The sequence below is a fragment of the Eretmochelys imbricata genome, chromosome 14 (genome assembly GCF_965152235.1).
Source record: "Eretmochelys imbricata isolate rEreImb1 chromosome 14, rEreImb1.hap1, whole genome shotgun sequence".
NCBI lineage: Eukaryota > Metazoa > Chordata > Testudines > Cheloniidae > Eretmochelys > Eretmochelys imbricata.
Window position 1 is genome coordinate 37699312 of NC_135585.1, and position 20390 is coordinate 37719701.

The window sequence follows — 20390 nt, forward strand, 5'->3', positions numbered from 1 at the left end:
GACAGGACACTGGGCTGGATGGACCTTTGGGCTGACCCAGTGTGGGAGGTCTTATGCTCTTAGGAGTTCAAATTCAAGCCTTGGTAAGAAATCTGTATCTTAAAAAAAGGAGGCATCTTGCTCTAATCTGCCTCTCTCCAAGGGTTTTTATTATTATTATTGTTATTTATTTTGGGGAAACTTAATCCAAATACAGCAGAATACTCAGAAGGTGCTAACCCTGTCTTTGAAATGACAGTGAATTCCACATGCAAATGCTTGCTGGGAGCGGAGGGTGAGAAGGACGGAAGAGTGGCTGGGAATAGGGGCAGAGAGGGGTTGAGGTTGGGGGCTAGGTGGGGTGGGGCACTGAGAAGGGAGTAGTCGGAGTGTGGGATGGGGACTGGGGGAGAATAGGAGCAGGGGTGTGTGGGCCATGATCTGGCACCTCCCAGCCCATATATGGCTGACACCCCCATGGGATCTGGGAGCTGGAAGGCCTTGGCCTGTCCTTGAGGGGTCTGAGCCTGTTTCCCTAAAACTTCCCATGTGTGCCTGTCCCTTGTGCGAGTGGCAGGATCTGGGGGAGGGGGGAGGGCCCTGGCCAACTCTGTAGTTCTGACCCCACCCTCTGTGCCCTCCATCCTCATGTGAGCATGGTTCTGGGGGGCCATTGCTTTTGAGGGAGGGTCCTGAGTCCCCTCCCTCCCAGTGATCCTCGACCCCCTCATGTGAGCTGGGCTCTGTGGGTCCCTGCCCCTCTGGGGGTGTCTGAGCACCTCTTCCTGCACCCCCTGTGAGCCAGTATGTGGGGAAGCCCTACCACTGTGGGTGTGGAGCGGAGAACAGGTATACTGGGAGCATGCACCAAGAACACACCGCTGACATCAGGGTGAGGAGCTGAGTCCGGGCACGCTTGGTGCATATCCCAGGCTCTCCAGCAGTGGGGATGAGAATATCCACGGCCATGAATGGAGCAGTTCCAGAATATCGAGTTCAGCAAATCTCAACCACCTAAAAGCCAGGAAATACAGGCACGTGCCCAGGTAGCCGTAACTCCGCCCTCTGAGTGATGTCCCAACAGGTCCATCATACGCTCACACTCGGCCTTTTCACTGTCATGGGCAGGAGCTGCCTCCGCTTGCCCAGTGCTCAAACACTAAGCATAATCCCTGCACAATACTGCACATGTGAAATGTACCAACCACTTCCCACTCACTCACTGGATACCATCTAACCTTAGACTTTCCCTTACCCACCATTCAACCCACAGCCTGCTCTGGCATCCCACCTCACTGCTGCCAATCCCCGTGGCAAGACCCCCCCAGTGCCTTGCTACTGAGACAACATACACAAGTTTGCAACAAAATAAGGCAGACTGGATCCTCAAGGTACAAGGCTTCCTGCGCTTTGATGGGGTGGGGGCAACCCCTGGTTTCCTCGTAGCCCAGTCACAGCTCGGACACTCCTCAAACTAACGCCTATCACCTCTCTCGACCTGCCCCACCCTTCAGTACAGCTACAGGTCCCACAGTGAGTGCAGCTGCTGTACATGCCGATAATCCCAGTGCCTATTGCCTGCTCCAGGGAGCAGCGTTGAGGTTGCCTGGGCATGGACCGTAACTCTGTAATTCCCAAGTTTCTGATGCTTGAGTTTTGCCGATGCCCACGTTCTGGAAGGGAAGGAGCTGTCCCTGCCTGGCAAGCCGGACCTCTGCCTGCATGAAGTCTCTGCTGTTTCACTGATTTCAGATTCCTGCCCCTGGTTGGAGCTGAATTCACACTGCTGCAGGGTGGCGGGGCGGAGGGGGGGGCAGTCTCTCAGAGCCCCACAAGTCTTGTCCATCCCAGCGGCCTTTCAACCCTCTGGCTCTCTTTCTGTGCATGCTCAGTGTAGTCCAGGGGTCCTCAAACTGGGGGTCGTGAGGTTATTATGTGGGGGTCACGAGCTGTCAGCCTCCACCCCCAAACCCTGCTTCATCCCCAGCCATTATAACAGTGTTAAATATATTAAAGTGGTTTTCAATTTATAACGGGGGGTTGCACTCAGAGGCTTGCTGTGTGGAAGGGGTCACCAGGACAAAAGTTGGAGAACCACTGGATAATCCATTTGGTTCTTGGGCTGGAGGCACAACCCTAAAAGGAGACGCACGCGCTTTTGCCTCTCCTGTTCTCCGTTTTGCTCCAGCTGGTGGGGCTGCAGGGGTAGCTGCTGCCCCTGTCCCAGGCTGGCTAGGGGGAAGGGAGGGACAAGGACCCTGGGCTGGAAGCACTGGGAATGAATTCTCAGCCAATCAGATTGTGGGGCGTGACACCAGGAGCATGGGCGAGGGTATGAAGCCAGAGAACTGGGTGGGGAATGGAGGGGCAACAGCTCCGGAGCCCATTGGGGTGGCATTGGGACAGGGGTGCTTGGGAGAGACACCACTGGTCACAATCCTGTAAGTGGGGAGTGGATGAACACGAGTGAATGTCACCACGTGCCTGAGGGATCCCAGCAGGCCAGGGCCAAGGACTGAAGTGAGATCCCTCCATCTGGTCCCTCCAGGGCGTGGTGAGGGGATATAAGGGGGGAATCCTGATATGGGGACCCCACAACCGGTTCTAAACAATAGAGGCAATGGCTTGACTGACAGGTCTGGGAGGAACTGTCTGAGCTCCCCTTAGAGAGAAGCTTGCCACGTTCAGACAATCTGCAAGGGGCCAGGAGGTGACCAGCCCTGCAAACCAGCTGCCCAGCCACCCCAGAGAGGCCTGGTCCCAACCCAGCGCTCGTCCGGGGCCCAGATGGATCCAGCAGCTTCTCCCTCTGCCGGAGCACCGCAGCCCACAGGGCATCTTCATGGCAAGGATGGGCCTGGCACAGCCCCAGGTAACGTACTTCTCTGCCCGGGACGGGGACGGGGAGAGGCTAAACACGGACCCTGCAGGGCTGAGCAGCAGGAGGTGCAGCTGGCTGGTCCCTGTGCGGATCCCCCCATTGGGATCTGCTGCAGCTGCTCTTTGGGGGACAGGGAAGGGGCCCTATGGCCAGGCAGGGGGTGCAGCTGTGTGTGCAATGGGTGCAGGGGCTGGAGTTGGGGGGGAGGTTGTGGGAACTGGGGTGGGAGGGATGAGGGATTTCACAACAGCTGTAACGAGTGGACTGAAATGGTTCCATTGACTTTTTTTTTAGGAAAAATTGGGTGTTTGATTCAAGGCAAGTTTTTGTGGAAAGTGTCGGCTTTAATAGAAAACATTCACGGTCTTCTTGGAAAATTCAAAAACCCAAAATTGTTCTGTTTTCAATCATTCTGGACTAATTTTTTCTGATTCTGGTTGAAGATTTTGGCAGGGTTGGCCATTTTTGTCAGAAGTTTTTCTTGTTCTAGCCCTCCTGGCTGGGGAGAAAAGCTTGAAAAGGTGACCCCTAAAGGCTGCACCACCAGGAGATCAAGAACAGAACCCAAAATTGTTTTCAAAATCTCCTCTTGTTTAAGCCAATCTGATGGTTTTGGGGGCTCTGACTTGTGATTTTTGGTCACTGGGGGTTGGCCACATGGGCTAGAACCCGCTTGGCCAGGATCCAGATGTTAACCCCAGTGTAGAGGGCCCTGGCAGTGGCCCATACCCATCAGCTGTGGGGGACAGGAGAGAGATTTGATGTGTTCCCTGAAGTTCAAATTAGCAAGAGAAGCGGCTGGGGAGATACATTATAAACTGGGGGATCAGTGACATTCAGGATGAGGCAACATTGAAAATACTCAGCGGTTTTACAGTCGCTTTGCTCTGACGCTCTCAGCCCTGGTGGAGCAGAGCCCCCGGCCCTTCCCTGTACACACCCACAGATACCCCTGCAAGGGGGATCCAGAGCTAGGAGCGGGGCATAGGGACCTTTGGGCACCAACTCCTCACCGCACTCTCCTCTCCCTGTTCTCTCTCTCTCTCCAGATCCAGCCAGCCGGAGCGGGGTGGAAGCTCCTCCCGCCCCACAGGGACCCCTTGCTGCAGCTGTCGTGAGTAAGTGTTGGGGAGCGAACCCCTCTCCCAGGTCGCGATCTCGGTGTCTGGGGGCAGGGGGATTTGCTGGGGGGTGTCTCTGTTCTGCGCTCTCACAGCCCCGCTTTCCTCTCTCTGTTAAATCTCCTGAGGTGGGATCCACCTTCCACCCCTCTGCTGACCTGCCTCTGCCCCTCTGCTCTCTCTGCCAGGCCCCTGCCTTCGCTTGGAGCTCTCGCCGGGGAGGGGCTGCTGCTGCTGACTCTGCTCTGAGCTCTGCCTGAGGCTGGGGGAGATGTACTCGGCTCCTGGAGGGGTCAGGAACCGAAGGTAGAGAGCATCTTGCAGGGGTTCCTGTTTCAAACCGATCGCTGCACCCAGGGTCTGCTGCACTGGGAGAGCCATCGAGGGCCTGATTCTGGGAGCTGCCTCCTCTGAGAATCGGCCCAGAGACATCTGGGAACTAGTTCATGGTTTGAGATTGTCTAGCTCGGCATTTGTCCAACTGGGGGTCCTGACCCAAAAGGGGGTTGCAAGGCTATGGTGGGGGGAGTGGGGGGTCAAGAGATCACAAAAATATTCTCAGGGGAGGGGGGCATGAGGGGAAGAGGGCTACAATAGCTGCCCCTCTCCAGCTGCCCAGCTCTGAGGGCAGTGCCCCGCCCGTAGCAGCCCAGAAGTGAGGGTGGCAATACCATGTGTATGTTTCTATGAGTCCGTACAGTAACTTGCTATGACTGTTTGGGGGTCGGGGGTTGTCATAGCCTGAAATACTTTCAAAGTGGGGCCAGCAAAATCAAAAGTTTGAGAAGCCCGGGTCTAGCTTATTCTGATACCTGTTGCTCCCAGCCTTCCCCCAGCTGGTTTTATAGAGCTGGTGAGGCTCTTCTTCCCCATCTAGTGTCCGATGCTAGTAAAGCAAGAGGGAAAAAAGTGATCCAAGCAACTCCAGACCCATTCATCGAAGCCTAGCTGAGTAGTAGGCAAGGGGCTGTAGAACACGCTGTGAGGGAAGGATGATGAAATTCATGGAGGTAAATGGCAAGGGGGATGTAACCAAAAGTAGATGGGGCCAGACTAACCCGAGTTCCGTCTTTGAGATGAGAACTGATTGTTTAGACAAGGGAAATGCAGCAGATCTAATATACTTGGACTTCAGTAAAGCATTTGATATGGTACCACATGGGAAATAATTAGCTAAATTAAGGAAGGTGGGGATCAGCACAAGAATTGTAAGGTGGGTGAGGAACCGACTGAAGGGGAGAAGGCTGAAAGATGAACTATGGGACCAGAGGGAGGTTCCTAATGGAGTTCTTCAAGGATCTGTTTTGGGATCCATCTTCATTAATCTCTTTACTAATGGTGTTAACACGAAAAGGAGGAGAGTGATAACAAAACTTACTGATGATAAAAAGCTGGGAAATGTGGTCAGTACAGAGGAGGGTCGGAATCTTACACAGGAAGATCTGGATGACCTTGTAAACTGGAGTAACAGAAAAAAGATGAAATTTAATAGTACCGGGTGCAAGATCCTGCACTTAGGGTCTAATCATAAGAATTTCTGTTGTATGCTGGGGGCTCATCAGTTGGAGGAGACAGAGGAAGGGCAAGACCTTCATGAGTTGGTCGATTACAGGATGATGGAGCCACCAATGTGATGTGACCCATGAAGAAGGCAAATGTGACTCTAGGATGTATCAGCTGAGGCCTTTCCAGTAGAGATAGAGAAGCATTAATGACATTGTATATGGCACTGGGGGGCCCTCATCTGGAATGGAGGGTCTGTCCTATGAGAGGAGAAAGGGAGAGCTGGGCTGGTTTAGTCTAGCAAAAGGAAGGCTGAGAGGGGATCTGATGGCTCTCCATAAATACAACGGGGGGTAGACACCAGGGAGGGTGAAGAGCTGTTCTACATAAAGGACAATGTAGGAACAAGAACAAATGAGGATCAAGTGGCCAAGAAGAAGTTTAGGCTGGAGATTAGAAGGTTTCTAACCATCCAAGGAGGGAGGTTCTGGATCAGCTTCCAAAAGGAGTTGTGGAGCAAACAACTTTATTAGTTTTAAGATAGCTTTGGACACATTTGAGTGTGATTTGCATGACAGGGTTGCTTGTGATGGTGGGGGTTGGACTGTCCAACTCTGGGATCTTTTCTGGCATATGTCTTATAGTCCCAAGTCTCATGCTTCAGGGCTTCAGCTGGTCACCTGCAGGGGTCAGGAAGGGACTTCTCTCCCCCCCCCGCCCCATGTATTCTGGGTTGGGGGCGGTGTTTGTTGTTTGTTTCCATCCTCTGAAGCATCAGAGTTAGTCCTGGCTGGAGGTGGGACACTGGATGGGGTGGGCCAGTTCTCTGGAGTGGAACCAAGCTTTCGTTCTCTCAGGAGCTTGGGTGGCTGGGTCTAATGCTGGGTCACATGCTCAGGGTCTCAGTTATTGCCATATGTGGGGTTGGGAAGGAATTTTCCTCCAAATCAGATTGGCAGGGAGCTAGGGGGTGTTTAGCCTTCCTCTGCAGTGCGGGGGGCAAATCCTTTGCTGGGACCAACTGGGTATCTCTCCCTTAATCAGTTCTGTTAGAGACACCTGCTTTCCAGTTCCAGAGGTCACTGATAAGCCCCAGCAGATGACCCCCAGCCAGGGGGCACTGGGAAGTTCATTTTCAAGAGGATTTCATGGCTCATGATGAACTGGGCATGCAGATCCCTTAGGTAGCTCTGAAAATCGCTGCCTGGGGAATGGAGATACCTGGCTAGTGGGGCAGAAAAAAAAAAAACAACCAAAAACCCCAAACCCCACACCTCCCCCACTTTTTTGATGGCTTAAAATATTGAGTAAAATACTTCCCCTGTGGCCTGTGCAGTGCAAGAAATTTGATAAGCATTTATGAGACTTTAGGACGGGTGCAATTTCTATAAAATTGGCATAATGGCTGTGATGGAGCCTCACAGATGAACTCCATCTCCATAGAGATCACTCCAAGTGAGTGTCAAAGGAACCCGCTTACCGCCCCACTGTGTATCCTGTATCTGCCACAGAAGGAGTGACGAGAATCAAGAGTTGTCCGGGCTAACCTAGGGCCATAACCGCAGGGGGGTGAGGTGGGATTGAGGAGTATTGACAAATCTCTGGTGGAGGGAGCCAAGGCCTGGGATAGCCGGGAGCTGCAGGTTGGGCTTGAGGGGCAATGAGGTGTTTGTCTACACTGAGACAGCTCATAGCCTGACATGGTTGTCCAGTTTGGTTCCTTGTTCAATCTTTTTGCCTTCATCCGTCTGCCTGCATGGGCAGCACAAACTTCCCTGCACTCGGCCCTTTAACCCAGCCATGGGGCTCTGCTTGGATTGTAGATTTCAACCATGCTTCGTGCCTTGCTGTGAACATCACATTGCAGCTGCCATTGGGAGATGCTGTTAGGGGTCACTACAGAGCAGCGGATGGCCAAAGAGCCAGTCCCCTGCTCCCGACAGAGCCCTAGGATGACCCCAAGAGCAGCGATGTGGGGGAGATTGAAGTGGAAGAGATGGGAGAACAAGAGGACGAGGAGATGGACGTGGATTAGAACATCACTCTGAATCTGGTCTGTATAGTGCTGGATGTGCATATGGACCATAGGATGTGCCCCTATAGGAGGGGCACTGTTTACAGACCTAAACCTCTCAGGGATTTTTTAAAATATATTTTATTATTACGTTCTCCTTTGCACTTACAAGCTTTGAGCAGATTTGGGGATTAATGAATGTTCCGTTTCCAGTGATGTCACTGTATCAACAGCTCTGGGATTCGGACACGATACGGGTACAGTAGGGTAAGGTGCATCAAATCTCTTCAATCCAGACAGCGTGATCCGAGAGCAGACGAACGACCGGCAGGCTTTGTGCTGACCTGGTGTGAGTCAGAGCAGCCTTGAGGCTGCTGTAACATTCTGCTCCCCATACGCCCAGGAGCAGAGCACGTGCCGAGCCTTCACAACAGCCAGGGAGATGCCTTGTGCAGGGGAATTTTCAAGGGCTGTTTACACCCATTTTAAATCCCCTTTGCCTCCCAGAGTTACTTAATGGGGCAGAATGTGACTGACTTCAGATTTTTCACAAATTGGCTGTTTTCTGCGGAAAGTTCTTTTTGTTGTTTTTTTTACCACCACCCCCAATGTCTGAAAAACAAAATATTTGCACTAAACCAAAAACATTTCAATCTGTAGAGCCTGCTGGGATGCTGCAAGGGAGCTGTGGTCCAGGTGTCTCATGTCCCCATTCTGCTCTGGGGGGGGACTCTCCTCATTCTGGTTGGCTGGACTACATCTACCATGATGCACCATAGTCAGAGACACCCAGGATACAGCTGGCTCCCCTCACCTTGAGGAGAGACTGTGGTGCACTGTGGGAGATGCAGTCAGATCAAGAAACCACCAAGCCTCCTGAGAAAAATGCACCATGTTATATGTTGTTTCATGTCATGAAATATTTCAGTTCAATGTAATCCTACCAGGGTACCATGTGGCCTCATGGCAGCATTACATTGAACTGAAATATTTTGGTTTTCAACTTTTTGCCTAAAAGTGTAACTTTCTGTAGAAAATTTAAGTGAAAATTATTCCCACCCCCCCGCATTTTCATCAGTTTGCCATGGTGGGGGGACCCACTTTTTCCAACCAGCACTGCCCGTGCCATCTGCTTACCCAGCTGAACCCTAGAGGGAGGGTGTTACAATAGCTGGAATGGGGGTGCAACAGTGGACATATCTCTGTAAACACTCCTGACTGTGCAAAGCTGTTTGAATGGTGGATTCTTGTTCTTGAAACACTGGAGATGAGAGCTGGTCGAAATGTTTCAATGGTTTTTTCAATAAAAAGCTTTTTTTTCCAACAGTGAGATTTTTCATGCACAGTTGTCGACCTTTTTGTTTGTTTGCCAAAAATAAATATTTTAATACTTTTTGATAATTTCCAAAACGCAGAGCAAAAATACTGGTTTGCCGAAAAAGTGGATTTTGGCAAACAAAATAAATAACTGTTTTGGATTAAACATTCGAACAAAAATGAAGAAAAGTGGGTTTGTTTCAAACACATTGAAATGAAAACAACTTTGCCACTGTGCATGAAAATGGCTTTTTGTATTTTGACCAGCTCTACTAGAGGCCACACTGTTAACAGTCTTCGTTGTTTTAAAAGATATATCCTAGCAGGGGCATTAAAACCTGGCATTGGGATCTGAATGCACTGTGATTTGTACGTCTGTGCAGTATTGCTACATATCAGACGTTTCTATTCTTCTGATGATTTATGACACTGGAAAGCAAGGGATTGTGTTGTAGAAAACCCAGGGTTTCGAACCAGATGTTTTTAAGACGAATGTATTTCTTTATTTTGAAGTGTAAAAATACACTTTTATTTGTTCTGTCACCTTATTTATTCGGCTCTGTCCTTTGCCCACCTGTCTCTCCACCATCTGCTCGGGCTTTGACGCTTAATTCAAACAATTACACTCCCCTCTCCTTTCTCTGTAGCACAGTTCCTAGTCCAGTCCCCTTGCTCCCTGCTGGAAACGAGCAAGGGACAAGCGCTGGCAACCAGAGCAGCCTGGGTGCAGTTAAATAGACCAAAGTGTTGCTTAAAAAACACCCTGTTTCCATCAATAGATTGGGCTAGTAACTTTGGGCTATTGGTGCCAGAGATAATAGCTGGCAACCCTTTGAGTCATATGGTCATGCCCCCAAAGCCACCCTGCTTCTGCCAGAGCTGGACGTGAATGTCTCTTTAACCGAGGCACTGATTTCCGGGGGGGGCCCAGGCCCGCCTCTTCCCAACCCCGCCCTCCCCAGGCTTGCCCCGTCCTCCCCCCTCAGCACCTCCTGCACACCGCTGAACAGCTGATCACAGGCAGAGGGGAGGTGCTGGGGGGGGCTGATCCTCAGGTGACCTGCAGACCAGAGCACTAACTCAGAGGATATTTGATGTTTTATGTGGAGTCCCAGCTCCTAGAGACAAGTGAGTGGGGGAGAATCTCAGCTTTGGTTTAAAAATTAAAGGAAGTTTGTAGCCCTCAGCGTCATGGAGAAAGGCCTGAAAACGCTGCCCAGAGGCTGTAAAACCAGGCAGGGGAGAAACAGGCTGCATCCTTGTTTAATACCTTGCTGATATTTAAGCTAATCTCTTGATTTGGGGGGCAGGTTTGGGCCCACCCATGGGTGCTCCGGGGCTGGAGCACCGTTGGGGAAAAATTAGTGGGTGCTCTGCACCCACCGGCAGCCAAGCTCCCCGCCCCCCCCCACCCAACTGCCTCCACTCCTCCCCCTCCCAGCGGCCCCTTCTCTACCCTCCCCAAACCGCTGTAGCAAGCGCTGGGAGGGAGGGGGAGGAGCGGGATTGTGGGGCGCTCAGGTGCCGGGGCAGGGATTTGGGGAAGGAGTCGGAATAGGGGCAGGGAGGGGGCGGAGTTGAGGCGGGGACTTCGGGGAAGGGGTTGGAAAGGGGGCGGGGGTGGAGCGGGGCGCGGGCAGAGGGGGGTCAGCACCCACCTGCTCGGCGGAACTTTCCCTAGCTGAAATAACTATTTCACATTTGGGGACAATGTATACCTTCAAATCAGCGGCACTGCTATGGGTACCCGCATGGCCCCACAGTATGCCAACATTTTTATGGCTGATTTAGAACAACGCTTCCTCAGGTCTCGTCCCCTAACGCCCCTACTCTACTTGCGCTACATTGATGACATCTTCATCATCTGGACCCATGGAAAAGAAGCCCTTGAGGAATTCCACCATGATTTCAACAATTTCCATCCCACCATCAACCTCAGCCTGGTCCAGTCCACACAAGAGATCCACTTCCTGGACACTACAGTGCTAATAAACAATGGTCACATAAACACCACCCTATACCGGAAACCTACTGACCGCTATTCCTACCTGCATGCCTCCAGCTTTCACCCTGACCACACCACACGATCCATCGTCTACAGCCAAGCTCTGCGATACAACCGCATTTGCTCCAACCCCTCAGACAGAGACAAACACCTACAAGATCTCTGTCAAGCTTTCTTACAACTACAATACCCACCTGCGGAAGTAAAGAAACAGATTGATAGAGCCAGAAGAGTTCCCAGAAGTTACCTACTACAGGACAGGCCTAACAAAGAAAATAACAGAACGCCACTAGCCGTCACCTTCAGCCCCCAACTAAAACCCCTCCAACGCATTATTAAGGATCTACAACCTATCCTAAAGGATGACCCAACACTCTCACAAATCTTGGGAGACAGGCCAGTCCTTGCCTACAGACAGCCCCGCAACCTGAAGCAAATACTCACCAACAACCACATACCACACAACAGAACCACTAACCCAGGAACTTATCCTTGCAACAAAGCCCGTTGCCAATTGTGCCCACATATCTATTCAGGGGACACCATCACAGGGCCTAATAACATCAGCCACACTATCAGAGGCTCGTTCACCTGCACATCCACCAATGTGATTTATGCCATCATGTGCCAGCAATGCCCCTCTGCCATGTACATTGGTCAAACTGGACAGTCTCTACGTAAAAGAATAAATGGACACAAATCAGATGTCAAGAATTATAACATTCATAAACCAGTCGGAGAACACTTCAATCTCTCTGGTCACGCAATCACAGACATGAAGGTCGCTATCTTAAAACAAAAAAACTTCAAATCCAGACTCCAGCGAGAAACTGCTGAATTGGAATTCATTTGCAAATTGGATACTATTAATTTAGGCTTAAATAGAGACTGGGAGTGGCTAAGTCATTATGCAAGGTAGCCTATTTCCTCTTGTTTTTTCCTACCCCCCCCCCCCGATGCTCTGGTTTAACTTGGATTTAAACTTGGAGAGTGGTCAGTTTGGACGAGCTATTACCAGCAGGAGAGTGAGTCTGTGTGTGTATGGGGGTTGGTTTTTTGGAGGGGGGTGAGAGAGTGAGAGAACCTGGATTTGTGCAGGAAATGGCCTAACTTCATTATCATACACATTGTGTAGAGAGTTGTCACTTTGGATGGGCTATCACCAGCAGGAGAGTGAATTTGTGTGGGGGGGTGGAGGGTGAGAAAACCTGGATTTGTGCTGGAAATGGCCTAACCTGAGGATTACTTTAGATAAGCTATTACCAGCAGGACAGTGGGGTGGGAGGAGGTATTGTTTCATATTCTCTGTGTATATATAAAGTCTGCTGCAGTTTCCACGGTATGCATCCGATGAAGTGAGCTGTAGCTCACGAAAGCTCATGCTCAAATAAATTGGTTAGTCTCTAAGGTGCTACAAGTACTCCTTTTCTCCTAGCTGGAAATTGGAGCTCTTGGGACTAAGATCCAACCCGCGCCCCCCCCCACTGCCTGAGCCCCCCGCCTTTGCTGTCAGCCCAACCGAGATCACTTTAGCCGCCCACAGTCGGAGGGGGAGGCAAACCAGCAAGGAACCAACCTGCTCTGCAGTGAGACCAGTGGAGATGGGGGGTCTGTGGGCAGGAGAGAAGAGCTGGGCACATGGGGATAAAGTTCTGCCCCCAGGGAGAGGGAATAAATCTGTCTGGGGGTGGAGGAGCGGGTGGGGCGGGGGAGGTTACAAACCCAACTACAACCCCGATGACGTGGGACCCTGTTTATTGCCATCTTGGCTCCTCCTCGCTGAAGTTCAGGATTACTATCGCTCTCCCCTCGGGCACAACCGTCCCGCGTCTGACTCGGTCCGGCCAGCCCGGGGTCTTCTGCCTCCGGGAGCGGCCAGTCCCGGCTGCTTGGAGGGAAGGGATCGGAAACCCGGCAGCAGACAGCTGGGGGGGGCCGGGGAGGCTTCTCCCGGAGAAAGCCGGGGGGGGGGGGGCCCGCTGTGAGAGCTGATCCCCAGCAGCAGGGACAAGTCTGAGAACCAGGCACGTCATTTTGGACTGTCCGAGCCAGCCAGCGGGCGGGGCGCTGGGTTCCGGACAGGCCGGAGGACCCTCCCCCTCGAGCCTTTGCTGAGGGCAGAAGCGGGTCAGCAAGTGAAGTCACGGGTCAAAATGTTCAAATGTTTTATGGCAGGACTGGGCGGGGCGGGGGCGGAGTCAGCGCGAGGTTTAAAGCGCAGCCGGGGGGGGGGCGGTCGCAGAGGCTGGGGAGGCTCCGGACGGTGACGGTCGCTGAGCCGGTGAGAAACGTGCCACCCGCGCCAGGCTCGTGGGGGGAGCGCCGGGACACAGGGGGGGCAGGGGCTGGAATCTCCCCCTCCCCCCTGTCTCTCCGGGCTGGGGGGGTGTCCCGGAGTCCCTGGGCGATGCTCTGGAACTGCTCCCATGAAGCCAGGCAGGACTCTGGGGAAGTTTCCCCCTGTCTGGGCTGGGGGGGGGGGAGGCGGCACACCCCCCACATCTGGGCTCCGGGGGGAGGCCTGTGAGGATGTGAGGCAGCAGGGAGGGGGGAGTGTTGACCTGGGAATGTGCCCTGGGGATGGGAGACCTGAGAGCCTGTCACCTGAGCTAGCAGGGGGAGGGGGAGGTGACACCTCTGCCCGGGAATGTGGACAGAGGCTGCAGGAGGGAGCCGGCTGGGGGGGTTTAGTTCAGTTTGGGGCTGGGTGGAGGAACACAGGGAACCCCAGGGCTGGGGTCCAAGCTCCCTGCTCCCCCAGAAGGACTTGACTGAGGGGTCCTGGGTGTCCCCTCAAGCTCTGTTTTGGACTGTGTTCCTGTTGTCCAATAAACCTTCTGTTTTACTGGCTGGCTGAGAGTCTCAGTGAATCCCAGGAAGAGGGGTGCAGGGCCTGGACTCCCCCACACACCGTGACAGGGCGCGCCCCCCTGTCCCCTCCCCCTGTCCGGGCTCCGGGGGAGGGGGGAGGTGCCTCCTCTCCCTTCCCTTCTTCTCCTCTCTGGGCTGGTGGGGGGGGGCTCTCTTTTTTCCCCCTTCCTTCTCCTCTGGGGGCAGGGCCTCTCTTAGGTGTCTGGTGGCTCTCCCCACGCCTCGGTCTGCTCGCTGGGGATGGGGCACCTGTGTGCAGCATGGAGCTACCTGGGCCCTTCCCCTCCCATGGCCCCAAGCCAGTGGGGGGGGGCATCAGCGCACTGTTGCTCCCTGTACCCCCAACCTTGGGGGCCCCAGGCCGGGCTTCCCACGGGCATCCTCCCCTTCCCTGCGTTCCCAATGAAAAAGGGGGAAGGAAAGGGCCACTCACACAATTTCCCCGCCCCTCCTCCCCCCCTGTGGGGGAAGTTTTGGACATGAAGTTTTAATGGTTCTATCGCCCACTGAGTGGGCACTTGGCCTTAGAAAATTACTGAAGTGTGAATCAATAAGTTGATTAAAATTGATTATTTAAATTGAGGCGTTGGACTTGGTGATTTAATTGCATTGATTTTACTCATTCCATCCTGGTTCTCTCCCCCCGCCCGCCAACTCCCCACTCCTGTTAGGATTCTCGACTTGCTCTCGATTGCGGGAGGTATGTGTGGGGAGGGAGGGTTTTTCCCTCCTGTCAACCCCAGCTGGGTGCCTGTCACGCGTGGGTGATGCCTGGCGGGTGGGGTCCTCAGCAGATCAGGTCTCTGAAGCCCTGGGGGATGGAGGGGCCATGGCGTTTAAGGGGGTTCAATCATCATGGCACAGCCTCTGGCTGGGGGTTGGGCTGCTGGGCAGGGAACGAGAAACCACAAATCGCGCCCCTCCCCACCCCACTGACCTGTCCTGCTGGGTCCGTCTCGACTTTCAGATCGGCTGGAGAGTCCAGAGCAGGGTGTGGGGGGAAGCAGGGCCAGGACCCCCGCCCCAGCTCGGCTTCGTTGCTGCTGAATCGGACACAGTCACAGAGAGGAGCCGACCCCAGCCCAGCGCCTCCAGCAGCGTGTGCAGCCCGAGTGTCGCTGAGAGAGACGATGGGGCCAGCAGCTGGACCTGCTGGGAGCAAAGAGCCGCTGCAGGAGTGGCCTGTTGAGGGCAATGGAGACCTGGAGACTGGAGGAGAGCCAGGTAATGTGGTATCGCTGCCTGGGAACAGGCTGGAGAGAGACACTGAGCCTTCCCCACATGGGGCCAGGCTCTCAGTGGCAGCAGCCAGTGCCCAGCAACGCCCCGTCTGTGGGTAGCAGGGACTGGATCACCCCCAGGGGCTCCCAGGGCACTGATCCCCGGCTCACAGCTGCTGTCTGGCGCACACAGCGGAGGTCGTGGGGCTGTGCAGGGCCCTCCTGGGCTGGGTGTGTCAGACCCCCTGTGACAGCCCTGGCCCATCTCTGCCTGGTTCGTTCTCCCTCCTTCTGCTGTGTATGGCCAGTGTGAGACCCCAGTGTGTGGGGACAGGGGCACTCGGCAGTGTGGGCCCAGCCAGCGCTCGGCAGGGGGCAGAATGGGGGTGGAGATGGTGGGGGGGCAGTTTGAGCAACTGCCACCAGGACATGCGGGTCCTTATCTCTGTGCCCCTGAGCTCACCAGGCCTCCTGGCAGCCTGGCTGGGAGTGCCCAGGGGAGGGCACTGAGCTGAGGGGAAGGAGGGCCTGTTCAGCATCTGAGGGAAGGAGCAATCAACAGAAAGGTGCATGTTCGAGTCCAGCGGCTCTAAGCCTTTCCAGAGGACTGTCCCCCTGTCAGGAGGCTGATTTGTCTTGCACTCTCCTAAGTTTCATCTCACTTAAAAACAACTTGCTTCCAAAATGGGACATAAAAATACAAACATGTCACAGCCACTATTCCTGAAAAATTGCTGACTCTCTCATTGTTGCGTATTTAATTATGAAATAGATCAATTGGACTATAAACGCTGTACCTTTCAGTGTATAGTCTATCGAGCAGTATAAACGAGTCATTGTCTGTAGGAAATTTTAGCTTGTACTGACTTAGTGCTTTTTATGTAGCTTGTTGTAACCCGAGGCAAATATCTCAATGAGTTGATGTGACCCGTGGAAGACCTCTGCTTACCCCCAGGGGTACACGAACCGGTGGGTGAGAACCACTGTTCTAAGGCAGCTCCAGCCCTGGGGCTGTTGGGGAGACGTGTCCTCGCAGCCCTGCCTGACGGGTCTTTCTGTTTCAGATCCTCGTCCTAACTGCAGGAAATGTAACTACAAGACATGTACAATTGTGCTCGCAGTCGCCCTCGCAATCATGTTCTTAGTTCTTACCATTCTCCTGGCAGGTGAGTTCTCGCCCTTCCCTTCCCCCTCTCTGCACATCCCATTCCCCCTGGAGCCACCACACTCAGTCTCTCCTCCTGGCCTGTCTGGCTTCTGCCCCTGGGACAGAGGATTCCTGGGGGGTGTTCCTCCAAGACCCCCCTCCTGCTCCGTCTCAGACCCCGACCCTCCTCCTGCTCCCTCCCAGACCCCTGCACCTGGGCACTCTCTGTGTCGGGACTGACATTAGCTCCCCGCAGCCCATCTCTGAGCACTCTGGGTCCAAGTCACTGTTGCCGGGCCCCAGGCACCGTCACTGATACCCGTGCAGAGTGGGGGTGATTGACGGTGCAGGGCAGCAATGAGCTGGGCCCTCTGCCTGCAGCGTGTCGCCCTGAGGTGCCAGCCAGGCCTTCCTGCATCCCCGGGTTGTGCCCAGTGCTGGGCAGGTGCTGGCGTGTCACTGAAAGGAGCCGTGGAACGCAGTACGGACACCTCCCTTAACGCAGTGTGAAACCCACCCCTTGGTGACCTCGGCAGGGCAGGGTCTCGTCGCGCTATTGACATCCCCGCCTGCACAGACAGCGTGTGCGAGCACAGATGGCAGCTGCTTATGGTGACCGTGAACCTGGCTGGCTGCGCTGGACAGGCCGGGCAGCGGGCGTTCGGTCTCCTGAAGGGAAGGGAGTTTGTTCCCGTCTTCATCTCAACGTGCCTCTCCAGGGAAGCAAAGCGCAGAGCAGGGGGAGGGGGCAGCAGTCCAGGCTAGCAGAACTCCTTGGGGTACTAGACCTGGCAAATCATGTTGCAGTTAATCTCCTACCCATTAATTATTGCCCCCCTGCTGGCCCCCTGGTAACTGTCCCCTCCCTCTGCAGCTCTCTGCCCACCCCGTGTTGTAACACTGAGTTTGGGCCTAGCTCTCTGTCCTGGGCTTCATGGCATGAGCAGTTTGTCAGCTGCATCCCTGTTGAATGTGAACCCAAGAGAGTGAGAGCAGAGTCACATAACCCCCCTCCGGGGCTGGATTCCCAGCGTCCTCCTGGCTCCCTCACGGCCTTTCAGTACCCACCCTAGTTCGAGGTGTCTCAGAAGCCTGGGGCGCAGGGGCTGATCTCCCCCTGTTCTCCTCGTTGGCGTGTGGCGGGTCTCGCTCACACCACGTGTCGCTGTCTCATTGTCAGTGTGGAGACCTCAGCTTCTGTCAGCTGATCTGGGCCTCCCTGCTGGCCCCACATACCCAGACGGCTGGATCGGATACCGAGGGAAATGCTACTATTTCTCTGAGGCTGAAAGGAACTGGACCTGCAGCCTGACCCACTGCTCTGCGCTCAGCGCCTCCCTGGCTGAGATCAGCAGTGAGCAGGAAATGGTGAGAGATGCTCGAATTGCAACGTTCTGGTCTTGGCTCAGCAGCTGCTGCAGGAGAACCTGGGCTCGAGGAGCAGCTCTGAGTAAATGAGCTTCCAGCTGCTGAATGCCAGGCCTGGCTGGCTGGCCCGGGGCACCTCTAGTGTCCATGTCTGACTGCAGGGATCACTCACTGTCAGCCCTCTCAAAAGGAGACCGCCCCTCTCTCGGGCTAGGCTGGCTTGAGTGTCTTCTGGGTGGCATGGGGCCAAAGGGGTACTGAGATCCCAGATTGACTTGAAGAGCCAGTGCTCTTGGGTAGCCAGATGAGGATGGGGGGGTTCCTCTTAGCCCTGACCCCTTCTGGCTGAGGATTTGGTGGCTCTTCTCTCATCCCTGGCCCTTCCCAGCATCCCTTATTGAGCTCAGCTGGGCTCTTTCCTTCCCCTTCCCCTGTGATGGGGAGGGGAACTCAGCTGTTCTGTAAGGCGAAGCTTTGACACAGAATGTGGCCTTCTATAGAGAGGTGTGGGGGCAGCTTAGACCCAGCAGCACCCAAGAGCTGCTCCAGCCCTGGGCGGATTGGTGTGAGGGGGAGCTGGGTTTGGGATGGGAAAGTTAATACTGAATTACCCAGAGCTGGGCAAGAGGGAGGCAAAAATCCTCAGCCGTTCCCTGAAAACAGAGCCCGTCAGTGGATCCCTGTGAGTCTCTGGTGCACAGAGCCTGTGCTCTGACCCCACTTCTCCCTCTGCTGTTTTTAGGCTTTCCTGCTGCGCTATAAAGGCATATTTGACCACTGGATTGGCCTCCGGAGGGACCCTGGGCAGCTCTGGAAATGGGCCAATGGCACCAAATTCAACAACCTGTAAGTCCTCTGTGAATTGCCTGGGCTTTGGGTCCCTGGTGTCTGAGATACCGAGTTCAGCCGACGCACCAGTCAGTGCTATGTACTCTGCGTATTAGTGATGGGTGGAAGCAAGTGTTGTCTGCTGGGAGACTGGCCAAAGCTTTCAGATCTGTCTGGCTTTAGTGGGGCCATCTGCGTTAAAGACGCCTGATAGTCACAAACGCTGAGTGCCTGGGGCTGCCATGAGAAGTGGGGTACAGTAGAGATGGCCCAGACGACATCCCAAGAGGGATTTCAGTGGGATGTGGGTGGGATCAAATAACCAAACCCCAGCTGAGCCGATAGCAGGGTTTGACCCTGGAGCATCAGCGCTGAAAGAACGGCAGAGTAGGTCACGCTGGCGGGAGAGTGGCACTACATGTCCAGGAAAGTATAGAGTAAAGTACAGTAAAAATCTTAAACAAATGCAACTGTATCCTAGCATCTCTCAGAATAGAAATTCCACACTTGAAGAATAAGAATCTAGCAGCAGGAGTATACAACTGACCAGGATGGGGACTGTGAAATTCAGAGATTAGAGAGGCTACAAAAGCAGAAAACCGAATAATAATGGGGGTTTTCAATTATCCCCATATTGTCTGGGAACATGTCCCCTCTGGATGGGATGCAGAGATGCGATTTTTAGACACCATCAGTGATGGCTAATGTGACGCCAATTTACCGGAACTGGGTAAACAGGCATCTCAGTGGGGTGTTAACCCTGAAATCTGCCACCCTGCGGGCGCCCACCCCAGCAGAAGGCTCTGGGTGCATCATTGCCATCCCCTCAGAGCTCGTCTGGGGTGATGCTGGTGGGGGAGCCATCCACAGCCATCTGCTCAGTTGGCTGTGAGCTGGGCTCTCCCTTCTCTGGGACAGATCTCACCCCGAGTCAGAGGCTGGTGGCCTGAGGGCAGGGAGATCCCGGCCTGCCCAAAGAATAGTGCTGGGCCTCCTCCCAGCCCAGCACATGCCTACTGTGAGTAGCCAGGATGGGACCATGGGGGAGGATTTGCCTGTGGACCTGGACCCCACCCTGTTCCCAGGTGGGAAGCGCTGGCCTCCAGCTCTGACGGGAAGCTCTGTGTGAGTGGCTGGGGTCACCCCATGGCCGCTGGGTTTGTGCTGCTGGCATTTCACTCCAGCCGCCCCCTGCAATACAGCCTGTCCTGACAGGCCTCTGGCCTGAGAGCTGATGTAAACTGTCCAGGGAGCCCTGGACCCAGCTCTTCTGTGCAGCATTACTCCTGCTCCTCTCCACGCTGAGAGTCACCTGGAACCTGCGCCCGGGGCAGTTTGGGTGGGTTGGGCCTGCAGGGGCCCATCCAGACCCAGCTGGGTGTGCGGGGGAGGAGAGTAGGAACTAGGTTAATACCCACCCGGAATAAATGCTCCATGGAGGTCTGTTGATCTTAGAGCCTTTCCTGGCCTTGCTACCCCACTGCCCCCTTTCTAGCTGGGGCCTGTGGCGGGTGCAGGAAGGGGAATCGTGAGGGGCTGTGAGTGCAGCAGCTCCCTGCACTGTGCAAGAGCGTCTCTCCCTGCCTGTGACTGATGGGGAATGTCCAACTCCTATCTGACACCAGCTCCCTGCCTTCTCTCTTGCAGGTTTCCAATAGGAGGAGGAGGAGACTGCGCGTATCTGAACGATGTGAATGGGGTCAGCAGCTTGCGATACACCAGTGAGAGACCCTGGATCTGCACCAAACCCAATGCATTAACACAGGCACAGGAGGCTGCCGTGGAAGGGGGCTCGTAAGGAGAGCACTGTGGAATTAGTCCCGGAAAAGCTGGACTGATCTCTTTACAAGATCACATCTGAGCAATTCCGGAATATCGGGCAATGCTCTGCGCATCACTGGGCAAAGCACTGTGGACTCAGGTGAAAACCAGAGATGCTATTTGCACATCTTGTCCCCCCACCCGCGCCGTCTCTTTTTCTGACAGTGGAACGGCTCAAATCCAGCCTTTCCTACCCCTCCTCAGCTGCACCAGGAACTCTGCCTAACTGAGCCAAGGCACCAGCCTCAGCTTTCACCGCCCTGACATTCCCCAACAGAAGCTTTTTATTCTAGAAGATTATCTATGGAATCTTTT

At 54.3% G+C, this 20390-nt stretch overlaps 1 protein-coding gene across 1 annotated transcript; it reads left to right on the top strand.

The window, feature by feature from the left end:
- Positions 1-14739: 14739 nt before the first annotated feature.
- Positions 14740-20052, top strand: LOC144275107 (C-type lectin domain family 2 member D-like). The gene is made up of 5 exons (XM_077834246.1): positions 14740-14915; positions 15976-16077; positions 17239-17426; positions 18169-18272; positions 19902-20052. The coding sequence occupies exons 1-5, from the start codon at positions 14822-14824 to the stop codon at positions 20050-20052; spliced, it is 639 nt and encodes a 212-aa protein (XP_077690372.1). The 5' UTR covers positions 14740-14821.
- The last annotated feature ends 338 nt before the right edge of the window (positions 20053-20390 follow it).

Excerpts from the sequence above, each read along its gene's own strand:
- LOC144275107 (XM_077834246.1), top strand. The coding sequence starts at position 14,822 with ATGGGGCCAGCAGCTGGACCTGCTGGGAGCAAAGAGCCGCTGCAGGAG. Across the intron at positions 17,427-18,168 it reads TCAGCAGTGAGCAGGAAATG|GCTTTCCTGCTGCGCTATAA; the intron begins GTGAGAGATGCT and ends TGCTGTTTTTAG. Across the intron at positions 18,273-19,901 it reads GGCACCAAATTCAACAACCT|GTTTCCAATAGGAGGAGGAG; the intron begins GTAAGTCCTCTG and ends TCTCTCTTGCAG.